Below are 20,723 nucleotides of genomic sequence, written 5' to 3'. Positions count from 1 at the left end.
GGGCCCATCTACCACCCGTCTAGGTGAAGTTAGGGTCAAAGTGGTGTGTTAGGCAAAAGGAACACTGGTTCCTGGCTCCAGTGTACCCAACCACCAGACTCCCTTCCTCCACCGACACAGGGGCACAACCCACGGCAAACAGGTTGCCCAATTCGGTCGCCTTTTACGACCAGCAATGGGGTGCTGTGGAAACATTCTGCCCTGGTTCCACACTGGGAAGAGCTATTAGCGCTACTCAGCACTCACCACGAGGAGGTTGCTTTTCGCAAGTGCCGCGAAATATATTTTACGCACAAGGCATGACATGATCAGCCGATTGTTAGAATTGGGCCAATTCTACCGCGTGGACTAAGGAGCACTATTGCCCTTCCTCTGCCGACCCAGGGCCGCAGCCCACGGCAAACAGACTGAACAATTTGGTCGCCTTTTACGAGCAGCAATGGGGTGCTGAGGAGACATTCTTGTTTATCTCCCCCGGGTCACCGTGGGGATCATTATCTAAGAAAGAACTCAGACTGCAAAGTATCTTTGTATGTAATATGGAAGCCTTCGAGCAATGTAAATACTGACATGATAGCTCCGTGTACTTTTCTCAAAACAAACTGGAAGGTACCAGGATAATCTGGATTAAGCCTACACAGTTTGTCTATTATCGTTTGAGCAGTATCTTTTCAAAGAGCTCACTGAGACATAATGTTAAAGTAATAATTCTATAATTTCGAGGATTAGCTTTCTCATTCTTCCCCTTATGGGATGGCATGACCATGCCAAGTCTATAATCATAAGGTACGCATTGCAGTATTATATGCTAAGTATACATAAGGATTCAATATTCTCCTGCATTAATCATATGTTCTTTTGCAATGTTATCACAACCTTGAGATTTATTACTGCTGAAAATTTGACGGCCTCTCTTGTCTTGAAATATTTTGCCAATTCCCCGTCAGGTTTCTCCCGTATCTGTTTAGATATCAGTACTTATATACATAATAATACAATAATAAATACCTCATCAAATCTTTCCGAATGGGGGGTCACGGGTGGCCCAGTCGTCTAAGGCACCACGATCCGCTGTGCAGAGTTGCGTCCCTTGGGCACCCCAGAAACCTATGATTGTGGGTTCGAATCCCGGTTCGCTCCAATAACGATTCTAGGTTTGTCAGCACCATACCCGTGCTCGTGGGTTTCAGCGAAGTGGTAAACGTCTGAGACCTGCATCACTTCGGGCTTTCCTCCCACATTAAGCTGACACGCAGCAATATAACTGGAATAGTGTTAAAAGCGGCGTTAAACCCAACTCACTACTTTCCGAATGGCAGTGTTTGGCTTAATCCGAAAAATATTGACCCCCATAAGCTGAAAATATCCGAGGTAGTCAAGTCACTTTCATCCTTAAGGGTGAGTATTTGTATATCGGTCGGTCGGTCGGTCGGCCGGCCACCCTCGTTGAAAAGAATTTATATCAAGTTCAGTTGACTCCTGCTTTGCATTTAATGACCAATGCATTGACTTTGTATAATAATAACAGACAAATGTTTATATTCCCTTACAGCAAAACAGGATCATACACAATACCAAACTCAGTCAAACACTAATCTGCTCGAAGCCTGCAAGACTGGAGACTTATGCCTAGTCAAATACTTACTATCCGAGGGTCGTGCATACATCAACACAAGAGGACAGAACGGAATGGCACCAGTGATGCTGGCAGCACAGAATGCTCATAGACAAGTGTTTGACTTTCTTGTGGGGCAAGGAGCCAATACGTCAATCTTGAGTAGAGCTGATATGAACATCCTTCATATGGCATGTGAAGGGGGAAATGATCCAATAGTGAAGCATGTCCTCCAACAGACCGTGACAGACATTAACAGTAGAAGACGGGATGGATCGACTGCTGTCATGCAAGCAGTGTTAAATGGTCACATAAATGTACTTAACTTGCTCGTGAGTAAAGGTGTTGATCTAACAATGTTTGATGATAAGGGTTCTACTCTTCTCGAAAAGGCCATTCAGGGAGGAAATACTGAGATAGTGAAATATGTATTCAATCAGACCAGGGTGGATATAAACAGGAAACACTGTGGGCTGACACCTGTAATGCATGCGGCATATTGTGGGAAGCTAGACGTTTTTATGTTCTTTGTGCAAAAAGGCGCTGATCTGTCAATAACAGATGAAAATCATGGAACAATCCTTCTCAAGGCATGTGATGGAGGAAATATTGACATAGTGAAGTATGTTCTCGAACAGAACATTGTTGAAATAAACAGCAAAGGAAAGGAAGACCTAACACCAGCAATGAAAGCAGCAAGAAGGGGTCATAGAGATATATTTGAGTTACTTGTGAAAAAAGGAGCTAATCTGGCCCTAAAGGATGAGTGGGACTTCAACATCCTTCACCATGCATGTGATGGAGGAAATGCGGATATAGTAAAGTATGTCTTCAAACAAAACAGCATAGACATCAATACCAAAAAAGAAGATGGAAGGACACCAGCAATGATGGCAGCATACAAGGGACACAAAGAAGTATTTGACTTACTCATCAGAAACGGAGCAGATATAACTGTGGACGTGGACATATTCGACAGCAACATCCTTCATTTGGCGTGTCAAGGCGGAAATGTGAATATAGTGAAGTATGTCCTCAAACAAAACAGCATAGACATCAATACCAAAGAAGAAGATGGAAGGACACCAGCAATGATGGCAGCAAAGAGTGGACATGGAGAAGTGCTTGACTTACTTATGAGGAAAGGAGCTAATCTAAGACTAGAAGATACGTACGACAACAACTTCCTATATTTTACCGTCAAAGGTCAACTTACTGAATTAGTGGAGTATGTCATCACCAAAAATATTGTGGACATCAACAGTAAAAATTATAAGGGCAATGCACCTGTGATGCTGGCAACAGAAAAGGGATTTGGAAAGGTGTTTGACTTGTTAGTTAGTAAAGATGCTAATCTAGGTATTGTAAATGCTGAACAGGAGAACATTCTTCATCTAGTCTTGGATCAAACGTGGAGATAGTGAAGTATATTCTTTCACAGAATATTGTGGATGACATAAACACAAGAACAAAGAATGGGAAGACTCCACTGATGATTGCAGCAGAAAGTCAAAACAGAAAATCATTTGATTTACTTCTGCTGAAAGGAGCAAGTCTGGCACTTGTGGATAACAATGACAACAACGTTCTTCATTTTGCCTCGGAAGGTGGAAAGTTGGAGATAGTGGAGTATATTGTCGCACAGAATATTGTAGATATTAACAGCAAAGGAGAGGAAGGACAGACGGCAGTAATGAAGGCGGCCTTGTCGGGAAATAGAGAAGTGTTTCACTTACTTGTGAAAAAAGGAGCAAATCTATCACTTGTGGATAATCACGGCAAAGGCATCCTTTTTGGGGCCTGTGATGGTGGTAATATAAACATTGTGAAATATGTCCTTTCACATGTGAAGGTAGATACTGCCGAAGAAAGAAGTGAAATGTGTAGGAAGCTTTCCTGCAGTATTGAATAATCTTTGTACAAAACAAAATATGGATATTAATGTACAGTTCTATGTACCCATCTAACTAAACTATCTTATAATAAACCTATCACAGCCTGTGAGTCAATAAAAATGTCCATGATGTTATATACGTTATATATGTTAAACATGTTGTAATTTTATTACACTGTTTCTGTTTAGAACAATGTGTTTAATCAAGAATTAGTTGGCAGGATGAGTCCGGTGAAATCTGTATGTTTGTTTATTTGTTGTTTAACGTAGCACTCAGCAATATCCGAGCTATATGACGGCAGTCTATACCAGACATATCAGTGATTGACATCACGAGCATCGAACCACGCAATTGGGACACGATGGCATGCATCAACCAATGTATCAGCGAGCCTGACCACCAGATCCCATTAGTCGCCTCTTCGGACAAGCATGGGTTGCTGAAGACCTATTCTAACCTGGACCTTAGACTATATAACTGGGTAAGGCATGCCTCTGCCATCTCACATTAAATCAAGACCTGCGGGGTTGTGTTTTTCACATTGGATATCCCAGCCTAGGCCTACTTTGTAAGCTTTACCACTGTCACTGCTAGGTGAATATTATTATCACTGACATTTTTGCTATTACCACTACTTTCTTTTGTACTGCCATTGTAATTGTACGCTATTGTGAACTGTCATTGTTTTTACCTTGCAGTAATTTGTATCAATTGTAAATCTAGTTAATTTTAAGATACAATTGTTAATTGTATACAATTTGTTGTTTGTTTGTTGTTTTCACACTGTATGCTTTTGCATATAGATTTCTGGGTTGGCTTATTGTTTCAATTTGGAAGTCTAGCTGTTACAAATATTGGGAGCTCGTTTGGAATCGAAATATGATATATCACATAATTATTGGCCAAAACAATTGGATTAACATTTTATTGTGTTTAGTTTTGATGGGTTTGTTAGACAACCTTCTTGGGAACAAGGGCCGGCAACAGTGCTCCTTAGTCCAACACACCACTTCGACCCTAACTTTGCCTAGATGGGCGGTAGAATGGGCCCGATTCTATAAATCAGCTGGTCATGTCATGCACTGTGCATAAACTATTTCGCACAAACTTTCTAAAAATGAATTTATTCTACATGTAAATTCTATATGTATGAATCTATTAACTTGCTTCATAGCCCTATGCCCAGAAGACGGTGGCTCATGGGCCAATCTGGTGATGCTGACCTCAGAATTCGGTACGTCTACAATTGATTGTCATTGGCCGAACCAGCCTGACCTTTAATTTGGTAGGTTGTTATAGCTTTTATTGTCCAATGTGCTCGCACGTTGCAGCTTAGAGATCCGCTGCAGCATAAGACACTCCAACGAACACACATAGATTCTGACCTCGTCTGTCGAGAATACATCCATTCGATCTGACTATTGGCCACGTTTTTTAGTAATTGAAGCATGTGACAAAGAACCAATCAAGCTAAATCATTTTGCAATCTCCAAAGGTATCGCTGGTATCTGCAGAAAGGTTTCAAATGTCACTAAACCTCGTTCCGGTTCTCTCCTTGTAGAGTGTGCAAAGAAACAGCAATCTGTCAAACTACTCAGCTTAAAAGAGTTTCGCAACAAGGTAGCTGTTTCCTAGCACAAGACACTGAACTCATGTAAGGGCATTGTCCGTGACAGAGCAAGCTGTCTGTCTGACATGACCGAAGATCAAATTGTCAAAGAACTTGTCTAACAGTCAGTCACAGCTGCGAAGCAGTTTGCTGTCAAGAAGAATCGTGTTGGTGAACCGACCAACACCCACCTCTTCACTCTCGCTCGTTCAATGATTCCACATTCGAGTAAAGCTGGTTTTCTAGCATTGGAGGGGACGTGTATATCCCCAATCCACTCCGGTGCTACACCTGCTAAGCGTTTGGACATGGATCCAAGTCCTGCCATGGCTCTGCTGTTTGTTACCACTGCAGTGACAAGCACGAGGCCACCGACCGGAGACAGGATGTGAAGTTTGCAAACTGTGGTGTGAACCATATGGCATCTTCCAAATCCTGCCCTGTGTGGCAACATGAATCACAGATCTTGAAAACAAAGACTGAACAAAACCTCTCATACTATGATGCTAAGAAGAGGGTTGTAGGTTCTACTGCAACTACTTCTTCTATCTCTTACTCTACTGCTGTCTCTCGTCCTCCTGTCAACAATGCTTCTATCCACTGCCAGACTGATTTGACATGGGTCAAGTCTGTCCAGCCACTTCCAACCGCTTCACTCCAAAACCCAGCTGTGACACCCCAAAACCAAAAACCGTAAAAAAGGGGAGTCAGCTTTTTGTCTCCAAGAAACATATCCAGAAAACACAGATCTATCTGATATCCGTCAGTACAGTTCTTACCACTCGTTTTCCCCTCCTGGTGATAAAGCTACAGGAGGTTCTTCTATCCTGGTGAAGCACGGCATAATCAACAGCCCTGTTCCAGTCAACACTACTCTACCACTCTTGCTGTCCGTGTTTACACATCCTCAACTATCCGTCAGGCAGACCTTCAGACTTTGTACGATCAGCTTCCGAAACCCTGTATCATCATGGGCGATGTAAACGGTCACAATCCCCAATGGGGGAGTACTGATGCAAATAATAAGGGAGTAAGCGAGTTAGTATGATTTTAGGCCGCTTTTAGCAATATCCCAGCAATATCACAGTGGGGGACACCAGAAATGGGTTTCACACATTGTACCCATGTCGGGAATCGAACCCTGGTCTGCGGCCTGACAAGTGAACGCTTTAACCACTAGGCTGCCCTGACATAATAAGGGAAAAGTCCTTGAAGATTTTTATCTCAAATAATGTTACCCTGTCTGGGGCTTGGCATTAGGGCTAAAACAAGGACTGATCGGCTCGGAGTCAGTATAGTGTGTCTGAGTGGGGTATTCATCTGGTATGGTATCTTAGTGGGCTAGCACTATCAATCAGCATCAGTCAGGACTAGTACAAGCAGCAACGCACACACACGTGCATGCACGTCCCTATATAAGTGCAATAATCTTTGACGCGATGTTTCACCTCACCTCACCTCTCACATAATTATTTATGCATCTACAGTGATGGCTCTGATACCTATCCTCATCCTGCCACTGGCACATATTCTGCCCTTGATCTTTCACTGACAGGTTTAAATATTTTAAACGAATTTGAATGGTCGGTCCATGATGACCTTTGTGGAAGTGACCATTTTCCAACAATACTTTTAACAAACTATTAATCCGACTGATGAACCACCTTCAACAAAGTGGAAGATACAAAGGCCAATTGGTCTTTATTCAAAACACTACGTACAGAAAAACTAAAACCTGACAGTTTCAGGAATTTTCCTGATCCCATACAACATTTTTCAGATCAATTAACTGATATCGGAGACGAAAGCATTCCTAAATCCTCTGCAAACCCGCATATACGTAAACCATGGTTTGATAATTATTGTTAACAAGCTAGGAAAAATAGGAAGAATGCCGAAAAATATTTCTGCCAACATCCAACTGTCCATGACTTGAATAATGATAAAATCACGAGCGCCAAAGCGAGACGTACCTTTAAATAGAATAAACGTAAATCCTGGAGGAACTATGTATCAATAATCAATTCCCACACACCCATGTCCAATTTCAGAGGTTTCAAAAACAGCAGGAAGATAAAAAAGGTAAATTGTAACTCTGATAATGGTGGGGTCTATAATGAAATATCTTCACTCCATGAATTACATACTGACACTGCAGCAGGAGCCGACAACATATACTCACACGCAAAAGAAACGCAAGTGGTTCTAAGCAAATAGGTGACAAACACGGAAACATAAATTGATACGAGTTTTAGCATGTAGTGAAGCCTGATGGTATTACAGCCTGATGTATCAATATTTTTGGTTGCATTTTGGAAGCCCCGAGTAAAAACGCAACATAAAAAACGAATCGCCAAAACGCACCATTTCAATGAATATGTGGGTATCATGCACCCATTTCTCGCGAAATCGAAATTGCACGAACTGTCACGAATTGTAGTGGGTGTAAAACTGTGGCCGATTCTTGGACCTACCACTCCTTAGTCAACAATGCCACGCCTAACTCAAATTTAGAGAAACCAGACCATCGGACGTTTGGAAGCTGGAGAGTCTTCCAAGATGTTGCCCATCATTTCAACGTTAACATAACCACAATTTACCGTCTCCTGCATCGACAGAATGCTACACAGGCCACAGTTGACCGTCCTAGGGTCACCACACCTCGACAAGATCGGCAGATTATCCGTCAACACCAGCGACATCCGTTCCTAACTGCAAGTGAAAGTGCTCGACAGACCATAGGAACACATAATCGACACATTAGCCGGGGCACTGTGATCCGACGTCTCCAGTCCAACAACCTCAGATGTCGCCGGCCAGCACGTCATCCTGTTCTCGAACCACGGCATCGACAAGCACGACATCAGTGGGCACACGGTCATCACAATTGGCGTCATCGTGAGTGGAGGCGTGTTATCTTCTCTGATGAAAGGCGTCTGCACAATGTGCGCCCAGTCCCTACAATTGCCGATGAACTACGCACAGCTGCTCTGGATGTGTGCAGGAGGATCCCTAGGGCCTTCACAAATCGTCTAATCCACTCAATGTACAGGAGATGTGTGGCAGTGATCAATGCTAATGGTGGTCACACCAGGTATTGGCTGACATTTTGGGTATTGACCCGAAACTGTGTAAGCCCTTAACATTTGAAAAAACAATTATGTCATCTGCCTTTTAATGCATTAAACTGTCTTCAGTCAAATGTTTGTCAATCTTGCCCTATAAGAATTTCTTGTCTTTACTGTTGAAAATAAATAACATGTATACTGCATACTCGACTTGCGTTTCTTATGCTTGTGAGTATAGATCTCTCATACGTTCAAAACTGGATTTTGGCTCCATCGTTTATTGGGGAGCATGCAAAAGCAATCTAAAAATTCTGGATTCTATACATCACCAAGGACCACGGCTCTGCCTTGGATCCTTCAGAACGTCTCCCATTAACAGTTTATTTATAGAGGCTGATGAACAATCATTAAAACTCAGACGTCTAAAATTATCTTTACAGTATGTTACCAAATTATCTTCAAATCAGTCAAACCCTGCTTATGATTGCGTTTTTCATCCCCTATATGGGGAGCTCTACCAAAAGAAATCTTCTCTTATTCCCCCTCTTGGAATAAGGTTGAAAACTTGAATTTCTGATGCGAATTTACACGTTGAAAATATTTCTTCCTACCGCCTTCTGTCTTCACCCCCTAGGCAATTGATAAAGCCAGAGGTAGACCTGACACTAACAAAACTAAAGAAATCACAAACTAAATCACTAATTTATCAACAAGAATACCATCAACTGAGAACTAAATATGATACATACAAATCTATGTTTACAGATGGATCCAAGGATGGTGACGCAGTTGCTAGCGCTACTATCATTGGATCCAGAACAATATCGTTCAGGTTGCCACATGACAGTTCAATTTTCACGGCAGAATCACACGCCATCTTAACAGCTCTTAAATACATTCAAAATCAATCTAAACATAAGCAGTTCATAATATTTTCAGACTCTCTTTCGTGTCTTCAGGCTATTCACAATATGTCCAGTAAACATACACTTTTACTCGAAATTGTCGAATTATATCATGATCTAGCTACTGGCCAATACGACATCGCTTTCTGTTGGTTACCCATCCATGTTGGAATCGTTGGTAACACAATGTCTGATGCTGCCGCAAAAGCAGCACTCAACAAATCTGTGACACCACTTCTAATCTCCTACAGTGATATTAAACCCTTGATTAGATCGTACATGAGAGATCTAATGCAAAAGAAGTGGGACACCCAAGTAGGTAATAATAAATTACATAACATTAAACCAAATATCGGTTACACCTACTTGTGTTGTCAGTCCAGATTTGAAGAGGTCATTTTACTACGATGTCGTATTGGCCATACGCGCTACACCAATGAATATTTATTGAAAGGCGAGGATCCTCCGTTCTGCATCTCTTGTGATGAAAGAATCACGGTCAAGCATGTCCTGCTTGACTGTGTTGATTTTTCCATCACAAGGGATAAATATTTCAAAGTTAAAATTATGAAAGATCTTTTTAATAATACCAGTTCTCATTTAATTATTGGCTTTTTATAAGAAATAGAGTTGTATATTAAATTTTGTTTACTTGTTTTGGATAAAATATTTTTTTAACATTTGTAGAATAAATAAATATATGTGGTTGTTTGAGGCCGTATCCTCGAAGGGTGTTAAAGTACTGTAAAATTATTGTCCCCCTGAGAGGATATCATAAGTCCCTGTCATTCAAAGAATATTCATATCTTCTACGTTTTTAACCGTAGAATTTTTGTGGCTAATCTAACATACAATCGCCAGCGACAGATAGGATGGTGTAAATCCTGCTGGGGTCCATGCAGGTAGCAAAGGTACCGTAAGTCCCCATGGACTCTAGTGTGGTGATCTACCTTCAGTTGCTGGCGATCTATAGCTCATTTTTATCTTGTAATGTTACGTATGGAGTTACATTTTAATGATTATCTGCTAGTTTTAAATAAAATCTGTGATAAATCTAGTTGTTTTACTGTCCTTCGACAACAGGTTTTTATGGTCTAAATATATGTATTTTGAATAAAGTACTTTTTCTCGTCACGATATGGCTGAAATAATGCTGATGTGACGTTAAATTTTAACTCACTCACTCACTCACTATTTGACCAGCTCCCTAAGCCCTGTATCATCATGGGTGATCTTAATGGACATAACCCTCTATGGGGAAGATCCAATACTAACAATAAAGGGAAAATCCTTGAAGATTTTATTTCTAATAATAATCTATGCATATTCAACGACTCCTCGAACACATATTTGCATCCTGCAACTGGTACAATATATTATGAATTTGAATGGTCAGTCCATGATGACCTTTGTGGAAGTGATCATTTTCCGACTGTAATTTCAACTGTAAATCTCACTGATGCTCGACCTTCAACAGGATGGAATTTTTCCAAGGCCAATTAGCCATTATTTCAGACCATATGTACTGACAAATTGAAACCAAACCTTTTCATGGAAGTTCCTGATCCAATTCAGTCTCTGACAAACTGAAGAACATAGCTGATGAAACTATTCCTAAGTCCTCTGTGAACCCACATATTCGGAAACCATGGTTTGATGACGAATGTAAACAAGCTAGGAAGCGTAGGAGGAAGGCAGAGAAATATGTTCGACGCCATCCTACTGTACATAAATTAAACAATCTGAAAATCAATTCTGCCAAGGCTCGACGAACATTTACACACAATAAATGTCAGTCTTGGGAAAAATTATGTTTCTAAAATAAATTCACGCTCGCCTATGTCAAAGGTATGGAACATGATCCAAAGGCAAAGGTTCCAAAACTGGTATTCGTCATCCATAAGATGACAATAATTTATTGACTGAAAAATCAGATATTACAAATAAATTGGGCGAAACTTTAGCTAAAGATTCTTCTTCGTCAAATTATAATCCAAAGTTTCAGAAGTATAAACAACAACAAGAGAAGGAAAACGTTAATTTTAATTCTGACAATGGCGAAGATTATAATGAAGTCTTTTCACTTCATGAACTCCACACTGCTTTAGCAGAAGCTCATGATAATGCAACTGGTGCTGATGATATTCATTATTAGCTCTTAAAACACTTGCCTGAATCTTGTCTAACAACACTACTGAATATTTTTGATGATATTTGGACAACGGACATTTTCCTCCTTTATGGAGAAATGCGATAGTTGTACCCATACCAAAACCTGGCAGAGATCATACAGATCCATCAAACTATCGACTTATTTCATTAACTAGCTTTGTTTGTAAAACCATGGAGCGCATGGTAAATAATTGATAAGTTTGGTTTCCGTAAAAGCCGAAGTACAATTGACCATTTGATTCGTTTAGAATCATTTATTAAAAATGCTTTATAAATAAACAGCATGCTGTATCTATCTTTTTCGATCTTGAAAAAGCTTATGACACCACTTGGAAGCATGGTATTTTAAAAGATTTACATGACTTTGGTTTAAGAGGCCGCTTGCCTAAATTTGTATCACAGTTTTTAACAGACAGACAATTTCAAGTTCGTGTTGGATCAACCCTGTCTGATCATTATAATCAGGATCAGGGGGTTCCACATGGCAGTAATTTGTCTGTCACATTGTTTAGCATCAAAATAAATAGTTTATCTAAAGTATTAAATGACGCAATAGATGGGTCATTGTTTGTGGATGATTTTAATATTTCATGTCGTGGTAAAAATATGCATACCATTGAAAGACAGTTACAGTTGTGTCTTAATCAAATTCATAAATGTTGTCTTGAAAATGGATTTAAGTTTTCACAGACCAAGACAAATTGTATACATTTCTGTCGGAAATATAAACCCAATAAAGACCCATTGCTCTCTTTAGATGGCACTCCTATTAAGGTTGTAAAAGAAGCCAAATTTTGGGGATTGATTTTCGATCACCATTTGACGTTTTTGCCACATATCAATTATTTAAAAACTAAATGCCTGAAGGCCCTAGAATTATTGAAAGTTGTGTCAAATTCAAAGTGGGGAGGGGATCAGACAACCTTTCTTCACTTATATAGATCTCTAATTCGCTCTAACCTGGAATATGGCTCCATTGTGTATGATGGTGCTTGCAAGAGTAATTTAAAAAAGCTAGATTCCATCCACCATCAAGGACTAAGACTATGGCTTGGTGCATTTAGAACTTCTGTTGACAGCCTCTATGTCGAGGTTGATGAACCCTCTTTGAAACAACGCCGTATTAAATTGTCTCTCCAGTATATTACTCAATTACGTTCCAATCCTTCCAATCCTGCTCATGACTCCGTTTTTCATCCCCTATATGAAGAGCTGTTTCAGAAAAAAACAAAGCTGGTTCCACCACTTCGGATCAAATCTCATATTAATGCTGCAAATTTAGATCTGGATATTATCTCTCCTTACCGACTTTTGTCTTCTCCTCTCTGGCAGTTGTTGAGGCCGGAAGTAGACATTTCCCTTACACGTTTTATAAAATCTGACACTTATCAACAAGTATATCAACAGGAATATTTACAATTAAGAACTAAACACGACACACGCCGTTCAATCTTTACTGGTGGGTCCAAGGACGGTGGCAAAGTAGCATGTGCCACTGTCGTTGGATCAAAACATTTATCATCTAGAATACCAGACAATAGCTCTATTTTCACTGCTGAGGTCAATGCTATCCTTACGTCCTTGGTATACATTCAAAAACAGTCTGCATAGTCTCTTCTAATCATCCAATTATTTTAAACATTTTAGAACTTTACAATGATCTTTCAACTGGCCAATACGACATCGTCTTTTGTTGGTTGCCCAGTCATGTGGGCAAAAAAGGCAACACAATGGCTTATGCTGCTGCTAAAGCAGCACTCAACAAATCTGTGACACCACTTCTAATTCCATACAGTGATTATAAACCTGTGATAAGAGATCTTATGCAAAAGAAGTGGGACACCCAAGTGGGTATCAATAAATTAAATCAAATTAAGACAACTATCGGTTACACCTACTTGGGTTGTCAGTCCGGATTTAAAGAGGTTATTTTACGACGATGTCGTATTGACCATTTAAGATATACAAATGCATATTTATCAAAAGGTGAGGATCCTCCGTTTTGTATACCTTGTAATGAGAGAATCACAGTCAAGCACGTACTGTTTGATTGTATTGATTTTGCCATTACAAGGGATCAATATTTCAAAGTTTCATCCATAAAGGATCTTTTTAATCTAAGTTCTCATTTTATAATAAGTTTTTTAAAAGAAGTAGAATTAATTGATAAATTTTGATGTACATAGTTATATTTTTTACGAAATGGTAGTGTATAATTATTAACCTTGATAGTTTGTGGCTGTGACTTCGAAGGGGGTTGAAGTAGCGTAAAATCATGAGACCAAATCATTCAGTTTGTTATTCCTACCGTAATTTTTAATCGCAGAATATTTGTTAATTTTAAATAGTGGCTAACATTGACTGCAATCACCAGCAGCTGAAGCGATGGTGTAAATCCTGCTGGGGAACCGTGTAGGTAGCAGAAGTATCATAAGTATGGTGGCCTAACTTTGGTTGCTGGCGATCTATAGCCCGTTTTTATAATGTATTGTCGAATTATAAATTATTCTTATAATTGTTCGCAACTACTTTTACTTCTAAACTGTGATAGTATAGTTCTTATACTGTCCATCGTTGACAGGTTTTAATTAATCTAAGTTTAAATTTTATGAACGTTCTCGTCACAATATGGCTGAAATATTGCGAATATGTGACGTAAAATTTTAACTCACTCTCTCACCCTGTAGCGAGACACTTTTATGTTGTATTTACCAATATAATGTATCCCAGTAGCGAGCCACTGCTGTGTTGTATTTATCCATATAATGTATCCCTGTAGCGAGACACTGTTGTGTTGTATTCACCCATATAATGTATCCCTGTAGCGAGACACTGTTGTGTTGTATTTACCCATATAGTGTATCCCTGTAGCGAGACACTGCTGTGTTGTATTTACCACTATAATGTATCCCTGTAGCGAGACACTGCTGTGTTGTATTTACCAATATAATATATCCCAGTAGCGAGACACTGTTGTGTTGTATTTACCCATATTATGTATCCCTGTAGCGAGACACTGTTGTGTTGTATTTACCCATATAATGTATCCCTGTAGCGAGACACTGCTGTGTTGTATTCACCCATATAATGTATCCCTGTAGCGAGACACTGTTGTGTTGTATTCACCCATATAATGTACCCCACTAGCGAGACAATGCTGTGTTGTATTTACCCATATAATGTATCCCTGTAGCGAGACACTGTTGTGTGTATTTACCCATATAATGTATCCCTGTAGCGAGACACTGTTGTGTTGTATTCACCCATATAATGTATCCAAGTAGCGAGACACTTTTGTGTTGTATTCACCCATATAATGTATCCCTGTAGCGAGACACTGTTGTGTTGCATTCACCCATATAATGTATCCCAGTAGCGAGTCACTGTTGTGTTGCATTTACCCATATAATGTATCCCTGTAGCGAGACACTGCTGTGTTGTATTTACCCATATAATGTATCCCAGTAGCGAGACACTACTGTGTTGTATTTACGTATATAATGTATCCCTGTAGCGAGACACTGCTGTGTTGTATATGCCCATATTATGTATCCCTGTAGCGAGACACTGTTGTGTTGTATCCACCAATATAATATATCCCAGTAGCGAGACACTGCTGTGTTGTATTTACGTATATAATGTATCCCTGTAGCGAGACACTTCTGTGTTGTATATGCCCATATTATGTATCCCTGTAGCGAGACACTGTTGTGTTGTATATGCCCATATTATGTATCCCTGTAGCGAGACACTGCTGTGTTGTATATGCCCATATTATGTATCCCTGTAGCGAGACACTGCTGTGTTGTATATGCCCATATTATGTATCCCAGTAGCGAGACACTGTTGTGTTGTATCCACCAATATAATGTATCCCTGTAGCGAGACACTGCTGTGTTGTATATGCCCATATTATGTATCCCAGTAGCGAGACACTGTTGTGTTGTATCCACCAATATAATGTATCCCTGTAGCGAGACACTGCTGTGTTGTATATGCCCATATTATGTATCCCAGTAGCGAGACACTGTTGTGTTGTATCCACCAATATAATGTATCCCAGTAGCGAGACACTGCTGTGTTGTATTTACGTATATAATGTATCCCTGTAGCGAGACACTGCTGTGTTGTATATGCCCATATTATGTATCCCAGTAGCGAGACACTGTTGTGTTGTATCCACCAATATAATGTATCCCAGTAGCGAGACACTGCTGTGTTGTATTTACCCATATTATGTATCCCAGTAGCGAGACACTGTTGTGTTGTATTCACCCATATTATGTATCCCAGTAGCGAGACACTGTTGTGTTGTATTTACCCATATTATGTATCCCAGTAGCGAGACACTGTTGTGTTGTATTTACCCATATTATGTATCCCAGTAGCGAGACAATGCTGTGTTGTATTTACCCATATAATGTATCCCTGTAGCGAGACACTGTTGTGTTGTATTCACCCATATAATGTATCCCACTAGCGAGACACTGTTGTGTTGTATTTACCCATATAATGTATCCCTGTAGCGAGACACTGTTGTGTTGTATTCACCCATATAATGTATCCAAGTAGCGAGACACTTTTTGTGTTGTATTCACCCATATAATGTATCCCTGTAGCGAGACACTGTTGTGTTGCATTCACCCATATAATGTATCCCAGTAGCGAGTCACTGTTGTGTTGCATTTACCCATATAATGTATCCCTGTAGCGAGACACTGCTGTGTTGTATTTACCCATATAATGTATCCCAGTAGCGAGACACTACTGTGTTGTATTTACGTATATAATGTATCCCTGTAGCGAGACACTGCTGTGTTGTATATGCCCATATTATGTATCCCTGTAGCGAGACACTGTTGTGTTGTATCCACCAATATAATGTATCCCAGTAGCGAGACACTGCTGTGTTGTATTTACGTATATAATGTATCCCTGTAGCGAGACACTTCTGTGTTGTATATGCCCATATTATGTATCCCTGTAGCGAGACACTGTTGTGTTGTATATGCCCATATTATGTATCCCTGTAGCGAGACACTGCTGTGTTGTATATGCCCATATTATGTATCCCTGTAGCGAGACACTGTTGTGTTGTATATGCCCATATTATGTATCCCAGTAGCGAGACACTGTTGTGTTGTATCCACCAATATAATGTATCCCTGTAGCGAGACACTGCTGTGTTGTATATGCCCATATTATGTATCCCAGTAGCGAGACACTGTTGTGTTGTATCCACCAATATAATGTATCCCTGTAGCGAGACACTGCTGTGTTGTATATGCCCATATTATGTATCCCAGTAGCGAGACACTGTTGTGTTGTATCCACCAATATAATGTATCCCAGTAGCGAGACACTGCTGTGTTGTATTTACGTATATAATGTATCCCTGTAGCGAGACACTGCTGTGTTGTATATGCCCATATTATGTATCCCAGTAGCGAGACACTGTTGTGTTGTATCCACCAATATAATGTATCCCTGTAGCGAGACACTGCTGTGTTGTATATGCCCATATTATGTATCCCAGTAGCGAGACACTGTTGTGTTGTATCCACCAATATAATGTATCCCAGTAGCGAGACACTGCTGTGTTGTATTTACCCATATTATGTATCCCAGTAGCGAGACACTGTTGTGTTGTATTCACCCATATTATGTATCCCAGTAGCGAGACACTGTTGTGTTGTATTTACCCATATTATGTATCCCAGTAGCGAGACACTGTTGTGTTGTATTTACCCATATTATGTATCCCAGTAGCGAGACACTGTTGTGTTGTATTCACCCATACAATGTATCACAGTAGCGAGACACTGTTGTGTTGTATTGACCCATGTAATGTAAACCATCTGAAATCTATTTTCACAAGACATGGTATTCCGGACTTTGTGATTTCCACAGTACTCGTCCTATGTCTTTCAGAATTTTTTCGAGATCTATTTCGTCACTCATATCACAAGTAGCCCAAAGTACCCCAAAAGTAATTGTGAGGCAGAGAGAGCAGTTCAAACTGTGAAGCAACTTTTGAAGAAATCATCTGATTCTTACATGGCACTCACCTATAGTACACCGTCACAGAATGGTTTCGGCCCTTCTCAGCTCTTGATGGGACGCAACTTGCGGACAACACTCCAAGTTCATACATCTCAACTTCAGTCTAATCAGCCTTCTTCACAGGAAGTGAAGTCATCGTTTACCAAAATCCAACAGCGTCAAAAATCGAACTATCACTCTCGTCACAGATCACACATTTCATCAGAGAAGGTCAAATTCACAGGGAGGCTGAAACTCAGGATCATTCTACGTCAAGGCAGGTGACAGCATTCTGCGCAGGAATCGTAGACACCAGTCCTCACTCCTGTGCCAGAAAAACAGCCAATAAACACAGACGCCAGGTCACAGCCCATGAATATTTTGCCTGGTGTGCCATCAAGTGTGCAGCTTGACATTCCACCTGATGTGACTCTGACCAGATCCGGAAGGGTTTCAGTTAAACCTGACAGACTTGATATGTAGAAAAATGAACAGTAGTCAGTTAAGAAACATTATTGCTTCATGTTAGTAGTTAACAGTTCAGTAGATTGAAATTGACATTGTGTCAGACAGAAAAGACACTGAGTATCAAATGTATGTTTACTCTAAAAAAGTGGAAAGCACTGTCACTTTATTAAATTGGCCTCATCCAGGAGGTCAGGCGCACTCTTGTACACAGCTACACTTACAGTAATTAAACACAGTTAACAAACGAAGGCAATTGTGTCATATCGCCACAGACATACTCAGGCGAAGTCGCGTTGGCCACTCTCGCTGTACACATGAATATTTATTGAAATTTTTGTATCCTTCATGTTGTCATGAAAGAATTACAGGCAAGCATGTCTTGCTTGACTATTGATTTTGCCATCACAAGGGATAATTAATTCACGGTTTCATCCGTAAAGGATCTTTGTAATCTAAGTTTTCATTTAATTCATGGCTGAAATACAGCCGATGTGACGTAAATTTTAACTCACTCACTCACTCACTCACTGTTCATAAACAAACATGGCGCAGCCCTTGTCATTCGGCGATCGAGTCAGAATTAACCATCGGGATTCTGGAGAAACTACTGGGATAATTGCTATCATCATGAAAATAATAGTCTAATATACCAAAAATCAGTGTCTAACTGTGACGTAGCTGAGGCACATTTTACAAGTTTTTGCAACTTTGATAAAGGGCAGTTACTCTATCGGAGACCGCCTCCGTGGTCTAGTGGTGGAGCGTCCGCCCGGAGAGGAAGGTCCGGGGTTCAATCCCCGGCCGCGTCATACCAAAAGACGTTAAAAGATGGTACTTGTTGTTACCCTGTCTGCCACTCGGCATTAAGGAGCTTAAACAAGGACTGGTCGGCTCGGAGTCAGTATACTGTGTCTGAGTGGGGTATTCATGTTAAACTGCGGCATGGTATCTCAGTGAGCTAGAACTTTAAACCAGCATCAGTCCGGACTAGCACAAGCAGCCACACACACACAGACACCCCCGCGCGCACGTGCATGCACGCCGCTTTATAAGTGCAATAATCTTGGACGCGACGTTAAACCCGAGTTCATCTCACCGAACCGAAGCCAATGTGGACTCATTTCAACACAGGCATATGTATCATGCAAGGAAGCCATATAAGCCTCTGTAGTTCTTTTAGTTGTAAGGCTTATGTAACACATGTCCATGTGCTCAAAGTGTATACAGGGAAACTTGAGCCATGAAAGAGATCTATTCATGCCCAACACTCAGGAGTCATCAATATTACCAATCAAGCCAATCAAATAATGCAAATAATAAAGAGTCCGGACCAGACAATGCAGTGATTGACATCATTAGCATTTGTCCCCGCCGTCGGGAATGACACGCAATCAACCAAGTCGCTTGATTCGTTTGATTGCCAAGCACGACCTATTCTAAACCGAAATTTCAGAGCCATGAGTGAGTTAGCGTTTGTTTAACGCCGCTTTGAGCAGTACTTTTGGTATACCACGGCGTGTCAGCTTGATGTTGGGGGAAAGCCTGAAGGGCACGGGTATAGTGCTGACAATGATAGAAATAATGAAGGCGAACTGGGATTCGAACCCATCAGTGTATGAGGGGGGCACTTGATGCTTCACAGTGTATGTCTGCTGGCGATCTATAGCCTGTTTTTATCTTGTATCGTTATGTATAGTGCTATTCTCTTTTATAATTCCGTACTAGTTTTATATCTTTTTTTTGTGATGAATCTAGTAATTTAACTGTCCTTCGTTGGCAGGTTGTTATACAAGTTTTAATATATGTATAATGTTTAACTATTGATAGTCACGATATGGCTGAAATATTGCCGATGTGACTTAAAATTTTAACTCACTCACTCACTCACTATGTTTGCAAACACAACAGCAGGAACATGTTGTTAATGCATATGCACAGAAATGTCAACAATGCCCATATTTGGGCATATATCAATATTCATGCGCAGTAAAAAATTTGCAACCGGTTTCAGTTTGGTCTGATGCATGTCATCGATCCCAATTGTGTGGATCGATGCTCATGATGTCAACCACTGGATTGTCTGGTCCAGACTCGATTTCTTACAGACCGTCGTCATATAGCTTGAATATTGCCGAGTGCGGCGTTAAACAACAAACAAACAAATCTTAGTGTGATACTGCCCAGACTGGGTGGGACCTATGAGGGAAAGACTGGGGAGCATGACGAGCTTGTGAACAGCGGACATATTTGTGGTCTTAAGATTATGAAAATAGGTTTGTCACACAGTTTAATTGCCTACTTAGCCAGTCATTGTACGATTCATATGAGCTTTTGCACATTAATATCGATGAAGCTATGCATAAGAGATGATTGTAGGGCTCATTACGCCACTATCGATAACATTGTCGTATTACAGGCGATAGTTAAAAACACATTGGTAGGAAAAGAGGCAGATTTTACCGCCTCTTCATTGACACTTGACAATCATGAATTTTTGAATAACACCACTTAACTTGTCTCTTGACAATATACACTTAAACCCACACTCGTGTGTAGTCGGGCCTTACTGTATCTATAGTTACTGCTCACATCGTTGACATTTCGTTAAAGGGGAAGTGTACACGCAAAAATTACTTTCTTTCTTTTTCTAAACAAAACGCAATTTTAGAATTAGTTAGTATCTGTGTTTGAAAATATACACTCATTTTTTTCACAGTGAAAGTAGGAAGCTCACAATAGTGTGAAAATGATATGCCGTTATGAGGCCTTCGTTTTTCGAGCTAAACAGGCCTGAGTTATCCCCCTTAGATTATGACGTAATTGGTGCCAATTCAACTGGGTCCCTGTCTATTCTCAACGCAAAAGATATCAAGTACCAGTTTGCGGTAAAACAACATGGCCTACGACACACTCCGGCGCAGTGGTGACTCAGCATAACACTTTGCTGGC

The 20,723-nt window shown here is 40.3% G+C and overlaps 1 protein-coding gene across 1 annotated transcript; it reads left to right on the top strand.

The window, feature by feature from the left end:
• The first annotated feature begins 1,689 nt into the window (after positions 1-1,689).
• On the top strand, positions 1,690-3,036 carry LOC124144125 (putative ankyrin repeat protein RF_0381). Its single transcript, XM_046513380.2, has one exon. The coding sequence runs from the start codon at positions 1,690-1,692 to the stop codon at positions 3,034-3,036; it is 1,347 nt and encodes a 448-aa protein (XP_046369336.2).
• Positions 3,037-20,723: the final 17,687 nt, after the last annotated feature.

Source organism: Haliotis rufescens, unplaced genomic scaffold (genome assembly GCF_023055435.1).
Source record: "Haliotis rufescens isolate VD_foot unplaced genomic scaffold, xgHalRufe1.0.p SCAF_87, whole genome shotgun sequence".
Lineage (NCBI taxonomy): Eukaryota > Metazoa > Mollusca > Gastropoda > Lepetellida > Haliotidae > Haliotis > Haliotis rufescens.
The sequence above is the reverse complement of the archived record's forward strand: the minus strand, read 5'-3'. Positions and strand labels throughout refer to the sequence as shown.

What these genes read in the sequence shown, in the direction of transcription:
- LOC124144125 (XM_046513380.2), top strand. Translation starts at nt 1,690, where the DNA reads ATGGCACCAGTGATGCTGGCAGCACAGAATGCTCATAGACAAGTGTTT.